This window comes from Apodemus sylvaticus, chromosome 11, assembly GCF_947179515.1.
Source record: "Apodemus sylvaticus chromosome 11, mApoSyl1.1, whole genome shotgun sequence".
Taxonomy (NCBI): Eukaryota; Metazoa; Chordata; class Mammalia; order Rodentia; family Muridae; genus Apodemus; species Apodemus sylvaticus.
The window spans coordinates 76,000,647-76,012,814 of NC_067482.1; the positions used below are offsets into that span (position 1 = coordinate 76,000,647).

General features: G+C 57.3%; 2 protein-coding genes across 6 annotated transcripts in view; both read right to left on the bottom strand.

The window, feature by feature from the left end:
- Positions 1-892: 892 nt before the first annotated feature.
- Positions 893-9,445, bottom strand: Hgfac (HGF activator). Its single transcript, XM_052199378.1, has 14 exons — positions 7,693-9,445; positions 6,949-7,132; positions 6,752-6,848; positions 6,471-6,550; positions 5,743-5,865; positions 5,466-5,597; positions 5,162-5,272; positions 4,889-5,063; positions 4,574-4,659; positions 3,936-4,191; positions 2,652-2,791; positions 2,246-2,386; positions 2,002-2,150; positions 893-1,137 (listed from the first exon to the last, which is right to left on the bottom strand). Exons 1-14 carry the CDS (start codon positions 7,918-7,920, stop codon positions 955-957), a joined length of 2,085 nt encoding a protein of 694 aa, XP_052055338.1. The 5' UTR covers positions 7,921-9,445; the 3' UTR covers positions 893-954.
- Positions 9,446-9,578: 133 nt separating this feature from the next.
- The window catches only part of Rgs12 (regulator of G protein signaling 12), a 96,811-nt gene continuing 94,221 nt past the window's right edge, over positions 9,579-12,168 (bottom strand). For 3 of the 5 annotated variants that reach the window (XM_052198534.1, XM_052198535.1, XM_052198532.1), the window contains exon 17: positions 9,583-10,073. In XM_052198534.1, coding sequence (XP_052054494.1) covers positions 9,847-10,073 — 227 coding nt within the window. In that variant the 3' untranslated portion in view covers positions 9,583-9,846. Of the gene's footprint in view, positions 10,074-12,168 lie in introns of all 5 variants that reach the window. The other 2 variants (XM_052198528.1, XM_052198529.1) reach the window with 1 other exon arrangement.

Genomic DNA, 12,168 nt, shown 5'->3' on the forward strand with positions numbered 1-12,168 from the left:
AAGGCATCACCCAGAGATGAACAGATGCTAGGTAGGGCATGGCAGGCTCCTGCGGCCATGTGAGAACAGTGGGTGAAGCTGCAGAGGGTATATAGCCAGGAGCACCTCAGGTCATCCCAGGAGGACAGACATGGGGAAAGACACTGAGCAAGGCGCCATCTGCTGGCCGGATAGTCTGAGTGTGCTCGCTTTGGGCACCCAGAGGGGTGGCTGGACTCTGCCCTGTCCTAACCTTATCTGCCAACTTGCTTTACAGCACCTCTATGTACTTCCTCAACTGGCGATGAATTTTCATGCCAGAGACTTTGAAGACCCTTGAGACATACCCAGCTCCTCCCATAGCCCACAGGCTCCCACAGTCCCTGGCTGCACCATTTTCTCCTTTCCAGAATAAGTTAGCTTCATATCCTGTGTGAACAGAGGCGAGCCTGGCTCCTATGCACTTAGGACCAGCAGTAGGCAAGTTACTACACCCCAGATATGGGCCCTGCGCCTCAGATCTCCTTCAGAACTGTTACAGCTGATGGGGACGTTTGGAAGGCTGCCATCTTGAAGCTATCCTCTTTAGCTCTGTTTGGTGCAGGTCTTTGCTCATGACCTGAGGAACTGGACTTGGCTTCAATGTCTCACCCAAGTAGCTTAGGGTGCCTGGACCATGGACATAGATCTGTCCGTCTGGGGTAGGGCCTAGAGGAGTCTGACTTTAATATCCCATCTGGCCCTCTAGGGCTATTTTTGTGAACTTGGAAGCTCCCAACCACACCCAGGAGCTACACTGGCTTCAGGTGCCACCCCTGAAGCCACACCATCTATACTGAAGACCCAGGTCATAGCTTGGACACAAAGAGCTGCCTGGCCAGGGGCAGTGACACTGTGAAGCCAAGTCCTTGGAAACATTTTTATTGTTGGTAGTAGAAAGGGAATTATGAGCATCTCCTCGTTGAGGGCCGGGGTTCAGGAGGTAGCCGCGGGTCGCTTGGGCGGTCGGATGCGGTCGTTGATCCAGTCCACGTAATTGGCCACACGGGTGTAGACTCCCGGCTTGTTGAGCCGCCCACAGCCGTCGCCCCAGCTGATGATACCATACAGGTAAGCCACACCGTTCTTCTCACAGACCAAGGGCCCGCCTGAGTCCCCCTGGAACAGAGACCAAGCTCAGCCACCTGCGCACCAACAACCAGGGTCCTGAGCACCTAGGCTTCCAGTGCTGCAAATGTCCTGAAGTAATAAGCTAGCCAGAGACTCTGATGCTCCCTGAAGACAGGATTTTCAAGGCTGACTGCCTAGAGGCAGACACAGGTATTTCTGAGAAGTGAGGCCTCTTTCCTGAGTCCAATCAGTCAGGAAGGCATCCTATTTTGCAACAGTTGGGAAAGCTTTCTCACCTCCACACCCCACAACTCTGGTCCGATCTCCATGAGGACTGCATGGAGTCCCGGCGTGCTAGGTCACCGTCTGAAACTCCTCCTCGTGCCTGACATACGTTCTCTGCATCTCTTAGAACAAGTGCAACTGCTCTCTTCCCCAGGAAGAGATTGTCCCAGAATCAAGTCCTGTCCACTTTACCCTGTCTCACCTGTGCCACTTCAGAAAAGGGATCCGAACCTCTCTAAGACTCGGTTTCCTTGCCTGTTTAAAGGGCATCAACAACCTGTCCATGGTGAAGCAGGCTGACACGTAACCATGACCATAGCCTGGCCTACGACACCCTTGACAAACATTTATTACTGACTGATTGCTGAGAATTCAAGAGACATCTGGACAGATCACTGTAGCCCTTGGGGTCCGATGTCGTGTGGACGGCCCTAACTGTTGCGGGGCTTTGTCTGGCCTCCTTGCAGTAGGAAGAGAACTGTCTGAACAGATGCCCTCCAGGAGGTGCCAAGGGCTCCACAGTGGGTGGACTCTCTGCCTTAGGCTCCCCACTAGCCCTGGGAGGGTCAGAAAATTCCAGTAACACCCCATCTGTGCCATCCAGGCCGGGGCTGGGCAGCAGCATACCTGGCAGGCATCGGACTTGCAATCGAAGTAACCGGCACAGAGCATGTTGGGGCTGATGTCTGCACCATACACCTCAGGGCTGCTGCACTTGTGGTCAGCAACGAGGGGGACCAGTGCCTCCCTCAGGGAGCTGGAATAGCCGCTCACATCTGTGGAGTACTGCACTTTCAGGGCAGGCAGGTTTGTCGCCTGTCTTCCCCCACCCCGCCCTGACACCCACCGGTTGGAACTGCCTTCCACTCACTCTCATCCACGTGACCCCAGCCCGCGATCTGACACTTGTGTCCAGTAGGGAAGGAGCCGCCCGCCTCAGGCAGGCAGATGGGCTGAACAAACTGGGAGCGGATAGCGCAGCGCTCTCCCTTCTTCTTCAGCCGGATCAAGACTGGGAGGGAGAGAGGCCAGGGGTCAGCCTGGGCAGGGAAGCCCACACTACACAGAGATCCACAGAGGCAGTCCCATGAAATGGGTGAGGGGGGGTGGCTGGTGGCCTGAGACCAGAGAAAGGGCAACACGATTCCCCTTTCCTCCTTCCCCCTGTGTCTGCCCAGCTCCTACCCTTGTCTGGGCTCTGGCTTGGGGCACACAAACACCCCCCCCCCCTCCACACACACACACACACACACACCTTGCCGAGGCCCTGAGCTCACCAAGGTCATGGTCGTTGGGGTTGAACACCGAGTACAGGGTGTAGGGAACATACTTCTCAATGGCAAATGTCTGTGTCACATCCGTTGTGCGGTTGAAGAAGTGCTGACCCAGTACCACTGTGATGCTGTCCCTGGGGGGGCTGCACAGGAAGCTGGCAGGAGTGGGACCCAGCCCTCTCCTCGGCACTATCAGGTCTCCCCAACCTTGGCCCCTGTACTTGTTGGTCATGGCCAAGCAAGAGGGTCACAGCCCTGGGAAAGGTCTGCAGACATTTCCAACCCATGTGACAGCAGAATCAAGACTGACAAGGGAGGCGGAGCCATGGTGACCCTGGCCCAGGAGCCCTCGCTTCATGGGTTTCATTCGTAAGCCAGTGGTGCCTTCAGGCGAGGTCTGCTCTGAGAATATGCCCCATGGGTGGAGTTTTGATCTGCCTATAGGCCCTGCCCCGGCCTGGCCTGGCCTGGCCTGGCCTGGCCTGACCTGTAGGGTCTTCAGGTACAACTGCATTGCTCCCAGGACAGGGGGCTAGGAGGAACTGCTGGGGTTTTCTATTCAGTCCAGGTGGTCCTGGTGTCTCAGGCTGCAGCCTTGCTGGGTGGAACCCTCACTCCTAGGAGCCCATCCAGTGAGCTGGGCCTCAGTTTCCTGGCTATGCAGTGACCCTAGAGGCTCTACTGCATGTAACTGAGCCCCCTGATTCCTTGGGGGAAATCCAGCTAAGTGCCCCTTAAACACCTAGGCACAGGCACAGGGTGGTCTACAGGGCATGTCTCTGACTTTGGACACTATCTATCTCTATCTCACCCCTCGGCTCTGGGAGAGGTAGGGTCTATGCAGATGGCAGGACAGTGCTCCCCCAAACCCCCTGCACAGGGACATAAGGCGGCTGCAGGAGATGCTCTGCTCCGAAGCCCTGTGACTACCTCAGTGCCCAGGACAAGCATTAGGCCACAGTGGGACCAAAAGGTATGTTAGGAGAACAGGAAAAATGGTCAACAGACGGAAGGACGGAAATGTGCTGATGCTGGAGAGGACTGTGAGTCACAGGCAGGGCCCATGGAACAGAATGAGGGTAGGGGCGTGGCATGTGGGTGACGCCCAAGGAGGGCAGAACGCAGGCAGAATGGAAGGAGGAGCACGTGGGAAGGGACGAGGGCTCCTGGGTGGTGGAGGGAGGGCTCCTGGGTGGTGGAGGGCTCCTGGGTGGTGGAGGGAGGGCTCCTGGGTGGTGGAGGGAGGGCTCCTGGGTGGTGGTTGCGGGGTTCGGCCAGCGCGCTCACCTGTTGGAGAAGCAGTGGGCTGCAGACACCACCCAGCAGGTGTGGACAAGGCTCCCAGCGCAGAAGCCATCCCCAATGTAGATGGCAGCCAGCCAGGGGTGTGAGCCAGGCAAAGACGACGAGCCACCGATGATGCGTGGCCTCAAGAAGGTCCTCTTCTTGTGCCTCTTGCCACAGGCCGGACGTGCCGCTGGGGCTGACTCAGGCAGGGTCACTAGGACCTCCGGGGTTCGGGAATAGACTCTGGCCAGGGATTCTGGGAGTGGAGGTCATCAGTTCAAACCCCTGGATTTCCCTAGAGACAGGGAAGAGCCAGAGGGGTCCTACCTGGACCCATAGCCCACTCCCCCAGGCCCGAGGCTCTGAGCAGTTACCCAGGGAGCCTCTGTTCCCTACTCTACAGATGAGACAGTAAAATGCAGACTGCAGGCTCTGGCAAGGCCAGGTCACCTGCTACAGAGTAAGTCCTGTCTCTCCCACAATGAGATCTCACTTCACATTCCAAATGGCTAGATGTTCCCAGCCCTCGGAGCTGGCCACACCAGAGTTTAACTACAGGGCACCACTGAGTCCCCTCCACTGGCCTGTCTGAGGGTCCGCACCCCTCCTCTGCCCTCAACCTATCAGGGTGCCCGCACCACAGGCTGCCAGGCGGCAATACTCCCACGACAGTGCGTTGTCCTTCACCACATAGCACCAAGGCCTCTCGTCCTTGTCTGGGTTCCTGGAGGCAGACAAGGAAGTCACAGCATCACTATCGTTAGAGGACCACCCTAACACCTAGAGCTGTGTGCTGTCTCTGCAGACCGTGGTGGGCACGCTTGAACCCACCATCCCAAGAGGCAGAGGCTAACAGCCGTCTTGGCCGTGTTAGCCCCTGCTGAGTCTGGGAAGCCACTCTGTCCAATCCTTTGCTTACGCAGAAAGAGGTATAGTGGCCGTTAGGTGCTGACCGGCAGTAAGCGTGAGGGCCCAGGCCAAGCAGGGCAGCAGCACCCACTGAGTCCACATGCAGCTCCTGGTAGAGCAGGTCAGAATTCCAGGCCAGGCAGCTCAGGCCTGAGGCGGAGGTGCTGGCCACGCCACGGTAGTCTGTACCATTTCCCAGGAAGCAGCGCTCAGTGGGAACTGTAGGCACGGTGGATGTCATGAGGCCAGGTCACAGCAAGGCCCTCTGACACCGATACCCAGGTTTGCCCCATCAAACTGGAAGGAAAGTGGCTTACCGATGTTGCAGAATCGCCCAGCATAGCCTGACGGGCAGGTGCAGACGCTGGTCCCTGTGCCCACAATCAGGTGGCAGGTGCCTCCATTCAGACACGGGTTGCTCAGACAAGCTAGGGGAGAGCCCGGAAGCTAAACCTGGTCCCCAGGAACTCATGGAAGGGACAGAGCTGAGCTCTTTCCCCATGCCCACATTGCTGGGTAACCGTATGCTTGAGGGAAGGAGGAGCACCTCCCTAAAGGACGTGGCTCACTAACCCCACGGGCCGGGGAACCTAGACCTCCCTGAGGTTGGCCGTGACGTACCTGTGTGGTGGGTGTCTTCACACCGGGCCTGGCCCTCGATACAGCTGCACTGCTCCACATGTCCCTCGCTCACATGGACCCAGTGGTCGTCCACCTCAAAATACTCGTAGCGTGTTGCATCAAAGCACTTCTCTGCGAGTCAGTCACACCGTGTTCCCACAGCACCCGTGCAGTTCCCCTCCCCCAGGCAGGCACCACCCACCCAGGGCCAGACTCAGCAGCTGCTCTCCCGGCCTCCCAGAATGGCTCCACTCCTGAGTCCCCGAGGACCTCTCACCTGTGCCACAGTCCGTGCCTGTAAAGGCCAGCGGGCACGAGCAGTGGTAGGACACATGGTCATGGGTGCTGGAGCATGTGCCCCCATTGAGGCAGGGCCCAGAGGCACAAGGATCTGGGGCAGCTGGGTACACACAGGAGGGGATATGATTGATGGCTGGTGGCGAGAGTCTTTGGAGTCCCTCCACCCTCGCTGTGAAGGCTCACACTATCCTCTCTGGGTTGCTAAGTGAACAAGTTCCCACCTCCTAGTGACCCCGGCCCAGGATTGGAGAGGGTATCCCATGGCTCTGCCTTCCACCCTACACATCTATCTATACGTGCTCTGGTAGGTGACAGGGGTCCCTCTCAAGTCCCCTGGGACAGCCCACCCACAGGTTTCCAGGCTCGGTCTGTTGGACTCAGGGCCTGTTCAAGGCTACATGGATAGATCTCACCACAAGAGGGAGCCCTGGGATCACCAATGCTCACCAAAGCCGCCCAGGGTCTAGGGAGGCTAGGTCCTGTCTGGGTGAAGCACCCTATGTTGCCCTCTGGGCTGGCAGCAATTTTGTCCCTATTTATTGCTGAGCTTAGGAGGATCAAACTCCAGACCACCCCCAACTCCACGCAGAAACCCCTACCAGGTCACTAGTGTCCTCACCAGGCACACTGACCCCTGTACTCCCAACCTAAGCACCCTGTCAAAGCCCTTCCTGGGGGCTCAGGCAAGCCCCCCCACATACCCACCTGGGCCTTCCACAGGCAGCGTGGCCTCTGCACAGTAGTCCCAGGCCCGGTCTCGGTCATAGTTGTGTGTTGTGGCACACCTGGAAGGTTGGAGGGGTCGAGTCAGAGGATCAAACTGAGTCCCTGCCCAGAGCCCAACCCATCTCTGCCTGGGCACCCTGGAGCACCTGTTCACGAGATGCACCTACTGGGCACTGAGGCCCACTAGCCTCAGGGTTCACCAGAGTCCACAATGGGAACCTGTGGAGGTGCCTCAGCCCCTACCCCACTCTGAGACTCACCACTTCTTGTAGGCACTTCCCTCAGAGGTACAGGAGTGCAGCATGCGGCCACCATAGCGGAAAGGAAACCTGCATGGCTGCCCGGACTCGGTGAGCACTGTGGAGGGGTGTCAGGGATCAGGGTCCCACTGGGTACTCCACCCCTTCCCAGGCCCCACACCTCTTTCGCTGCCTCCCCGATGCAGTGTCTGACCTACCTTGGCCCCCAAGGGGGCTGCTGCTGCTGGAGGGAGGAAGGGACCTCTCACTTTGGGGTCCCTCAGTCTCTGCCTCTGCCTCTGGAGCAGTTTCTGTTGAGGTGCTGAAGTTCCCAGGGGTCGCAGGGATCGTGGGGATCATGGGGGTGGCTGTAACATTAGGTCCTGGGGGCTCTGTGTGGTTCTAGGAGCCCAAAGGGCCACAGCGGCGTCAGTGTGGGACAGTCCTTCACACGGACTCCACCAGTCAGATAAGCCACGGGCCTGAACTCCCTTAGGGCAGGTCCAAGAGACAGTGGATGTCCCCAAGACCTCTGGACTTTTCCTTCCAAATCTGAGTGCTTATTTTCCTTCCAAATTCAACATGCTAGCTTAAGAATTACAGGCCCCCAAGTCACCCTTGTCTTGAGATGCAACCGTGGGGTCAGTTCTGGGGTGGAGAGGAACAGCTGAAGCACTCAGAGGTCTCCTACACCCACCTCAAACACTGGAATGCAACAGAAGCCCCAGGGCCGCCATACTCCAGGGCCTGGGCTACATAGGGGGCAATAAGAGGACCCCAAGAAGTTCAGGCCCGAGCACTGCAGACCTGCCTAGGCCACCTCTCGGTGTAAATGACAGCTTTCACTCCACAGGCCACCACACGGGGCCCCTAGCTCACTCCTCACCCTTTCTCTGGGGCCCTCTCTCTGGCCTCTTCCCAGGAACCCTTGGCCACATGCAAGGGAGAGGGGCAGTGCTCACCCTGCCAGCCTGGGGCTGGGCCCTCCGAGGCACCGCCAGCAGCAGCAGGAGCAGCAGGAAGGGACATGGCCTGGGTAAGGAACAGAGGCTCCGGAACCAGGCCCGTTGCCCCATGGCTCCTCCTGAGCTGGCGCGAGGTGTAGCAGGAGCAGAGTAGCCAGGGAATGTGGCCAGGGCAGGTGGGGTCAAGGTTACACGATAATGATTAACCCTGCCTCCCACGTGCATCCCGTTAGGATGGCCATGGCGCCACCCTGCTGCCCCAGCTCTGCCTGCTCTGCGGGGGCAGCTGTTGTTCTCTGGCAAAGGCTATACTGCTCCTAGGCCCGACACCACCCTCTAGTCTCAGCCTCTTCCAGGAAGTCTTCCAGTGTGACTTGGGCTGGACAGAGCCAGGCCTCCCAGGCACAGTTGCATGGCTGTACTGCTGGCCACTCCTGTCCGTGAGACCTTTACTGGACCTGTTGCATGCAGGGACCTGAGAGTTCCAGTTCTTCCCAGCCAGCTACTGACTCATGGTGGGGACAATACTGTCCCTATTACACAGATGTCAACACAGGGTGGAGGGTATCTCCTCTACCCATTGCCACATAACAACTAAAGAGAGGAGAGCGTTGCTCCTGGGCCAAGTGCTGTGACCCTGAGAACTGTATCCTTACCAGAAAGCCTGGATACCTCCCCCAGTCGGCTTTCCCAGTCCGGTTACCTGTGGGCATCCTCTGCATGTCTTGAGTTGGGCAGGCTATACAGAGAGGGCATCTCTGTGGCTCCAGCCAAGCACTGGGGGGCCTAGGCAAACTGGAGTGGCACCCAGGGCTCTAGCTGTCTTGGGATCTCCTCTCCAATTCCTGAGCAGACTAGCCAAGCAGCACCCAAGCTTGCCAAAGTAGGTGCTAGAAGCATGGTGGGGCACAATGGGTACCAAGGGCATGGTAGTTCTGGGCAGAGGTGTTGGGATATGGTGGTGCCTAAGCACAGAGGTACTGGGGAAACAGTAGTGCTGGCACCCAGTGGGTACTAGGCAGATGCTATGAGTGCTAGGACACTGCGGTGTTGAGAAGTGTTGCTGCTGGGATGTGCATGACTGAGGTGCCACAGAGAGGATGCTCTCTGAGAAACCTTCCAGCCAGTCCAGCTCCAATTCCAGGGACAGATGTGAGATTAGCAGCTTGGCAATTGACTGTCAGTGCTGGGGCCTCTACTGAGGCAATCTGGGATTGTGACAATGTGTCTTACAGATTCAGGCCAGCATCACCCCGGGGCCCTTCCCCTCCTGCTTCTCACTGATGTCCTGCCATGTCAGGACTTCCCATTCTATAGCCAGATTCACTCGGGTCTCAGCCTCAGACACACTGGCTCTTGCCCACCTACAGACCTTATCTACAGTCAGGTTTTAGTTCAGATGCCCCATCTCTAGAAACCCCCTGGGTCACCTGAATGAGACTAGGGAGGGGGCAGGGCCAGGGGCAGGAAGGCTCCACTGTGCACAGTGGGTACGGTGGGCAGGAATGAAACCACAGTGACACCACCATAAATCAAAATCAAGCCCTGTTCTCACCAATGGCCAAACTTAGATGAGACAGAAGAACACAGATGTCCCAGAACCCCAAGTCATCTGTAAGGCTCATTGTGAATGGACAATATGGGGGTGTGGCTGCCCTCAGTGTCCCAGAGATAGCCATGGAGCCCATACCTGATGGGAGGCAATTCTGACCTTTAGTTCCCAAGCACCAAGCTATCTTCTTGCAGCCACCCTTGACCTCATGTCCAGTACCACTTCCTCCCTAGACGTCTTTCTTCCTAGGGCCGTCTGCAGGGGTAAGGGCTCCAAGGGGGTAGCATGTGACGTCGGCACTCAGCACAATGCAGTACGCGGCAGCTCTTCAGAAGCATTTTTATTGGGCAAAGCCTGAATACCAAGGCGGGCTGCTGTGGAGGGGTCTAAATCCAGCCCATGACGAGGCTGTCCCCTCCATTCCTAGTTTGGCTCCTGAGGGTACTGTGGCCGAGGTGGCTCTTGGCTCTTCCCGGGCCCCTGAGGACTCAATGCTAGAATACCAGGCCCCTGCTGTCTGAGTCATGACCTCCTCAAACACCCATATGAACACGGAAGAAAGCACACAGAGCAGGAGGAATTGCAGGGTCAGGATGGCTTCACACAAAGGTGGCATGGTGTGTGCTGGCCCTGGGCTTAGTGGGCTCACCTGGGATGGGGCTCAGGCCAGGACCATTTGGTAAAAAGGGTCCATTGGCTTTCACCCTCCTGGGACCCAGCTGAACCCCCAGAATGCTGCCTCCCCACCCAGGAGACACACCCGAAACGAGGTCCACGTCGATGATCCTGTTGACTGGGAGGCCTCCACTGCCTCGGGCCCTGCCCCCTGTCATGGGGAGAAGAGAAGCTGTCACCTGCTTGGCTCAGCCGTGGGTTTCTGAAACCCACCCCAGCATCCCTGCGCAGACACCAAATCCATCTCCAGTCACAGGCCATGGACCTGGATAGGAGGGCTGCGGAGGTCAGAGGGCACTCAGCCGTCCACACCTTCAGGCCAGTCATCATGCCTAGCAGGGGCCTCCACAGACAATTCTCCTAACCAGCTACCTCATGGTGAGTGGCCCTGACAGCCGGCAGTGCCTCAGTCTCACAAATCTCAGGCCTTTGTGATGTGGTGAGTAAGGGACCCGGGGCTCAGAGGATGGGGAAGCCCTGGGCAGCCCTCGGACACTGTAGGAAGTCAGGACGGACTCCCCTGCACCTGCACACGGGTACCCTAGTTTCATCTGTCAGACTGCTCAGGGGTCTCACACACAATAGGGGGCATCTCAGCAGATGCTGGGCCTTGCAGCTCCTCTGCCCATCTACCACACGGACACTTCTGGTCCATGTTCTCTGTGTCGGGCATCCTCCCCCAGCCCTGTGTGGCTAGCTAGCCCTCTTCATCTTCTGGATGACAGCTAGACTCCTCTCTGGCAGGTTTCCAGTGAGGATACTGGACTCCAGGTCAGGGCTGTAAGCAGCTGGTGTGGCCAGGAGGGCGCAGGGTAACCCAAAGGGGTACATGCACCAGGGGTACAGTAGGTCCCCAGAGAGCAGGAACAGGAGCTGTCTAAGGACTTCCCACTGAGACTCCCCTCACGGGCTCTTCCTTGATTCAAGCAAAGTCCACAAGGAGAGAGCCAGCCCACCTGCTCAGATTCCCAGTCCCCTTGTCTGACCATCCATCCACTTCACCTCCAGGCAATCTCTACCCTGTTTCTCCTGGGTGCCGTCTGCATCTTTCAAGCCTTGGGGACCCTGGGATGCTCCCAGAACAGGCCTCCCAGCCCAGCTCCCCTAGTCCCTCTCCTTTCCCCAGTGTTAGGGTCGTCTTCAGTCACACAAACTCTGGGTCTCTGTGCCCCTTGACTCCATGTCACCAAACTATGCCACCTGTGTTCCTCTGTCACCAGCCTGTTCCTGCATCATCATCTGTCCCTTGCTGGGCCCTCTGTACTCTCCTCACCACCTCTCTGGTCTGAACATCTCCCCATTGCCCCAGATGCCCAAAACTGCCTTGGAAGTTTCTAGATCTCAACATGGGTTTAGAAATCTTCACCAGGACTGCCTTGATGGATGTGGCTGGCTGTGCAGGGGCCTTGCACTCACTTCAGGTGTGTGTGTGTATGTGTGTGTGTGTGTGTGTGTGTGTAGTATCCATACAGCCCAGTAATAGTCGGTGAGTTGCTCCAGCCTTGCACTCACTTCAGGCGTGTGTGTGTGTGTGTGCGTGTGTGTGTGTGTGTGTGTGCGTGTGTGTGTGTGTGTGTGTAGTATCCATACAGCCCAGTAATAGTCGGTGAGTTGCTCCAGCCTTGCACTCATTTCAGGTGTGTGTATATGTGTGTGTGCGTGTGTGTGCGCGTGTGTGTGTGTGTGTGTGTGTGTGTGTGTGTGTGTGTGTAGTATCCATACAGCCCTGTAATAGTCGGTGAGTTGCTCCATTTGGGATAGGTCTCAGTTTCCTGCATGGCCCTGTCCTGAGTACCTAGTCAGGGGCAGCATCACTAGGGTTAACACTCTGAGGGAGCCCCAGAGCATCCCACTTTCCCTCTACAGACTGAAATCAGGAATGAGACCTGTCCTGCAGAGATGAGTCCTCACTCCCTTCCACTTCTGAGAGCTCACAGGCAGAGCGGGGCCTCTCCTGCCAAAGCCCACAGTGGACAGACAAGAGAGACAGTCTCTTTCCAACATTCCATTTCAAAAACCCAGAACATGGGAGTTTATTCTACCAACTATTCTCGGTCTCAGTTTTGCTACTAAAGGTGAAAATTTTGCTCCCTTTGCAGTGCCAAGTCCTCTACAGATACAAGGATTCGGGGTCTGTGATGGCCCAGCTTCTCTGTGGACCCCAAGACTCCTTGTCCCCCACCTTACCCTTGGCTCAAGCTTCCAGAAGTGGCTTCCACCTCATTGAGTTCAGGCTTGGACACAGA

What these genes read in the sequence shown, in the direction of transcription:
- Hgfac (XM_052199378.1), bottom strand. Translation starts at nt 7,920, where the DNA reads ATGCACGTGGGAGGCAGGGTTAATCATTATCGTGTAACCTTGACCCCA. An exon ending in CCCAGCCCCAGGCTGGCAGG is followed by an intron (nt 7,133 to 7,692) that starts GTGAGCACTGCC and finishes TTGGGCTCCTAG; the next exon opens with AACCACACAGAGCCCCCAGG. An exon ending in CCCCAACGACCATGACCTTG is followed by an intron (nt 2,387 to 2,651) that starts GTGAGCTCAGGG and finishes TCTCCCTCCCAG; the next exon opens with TCTTGATCCGGCTGAAGAAG.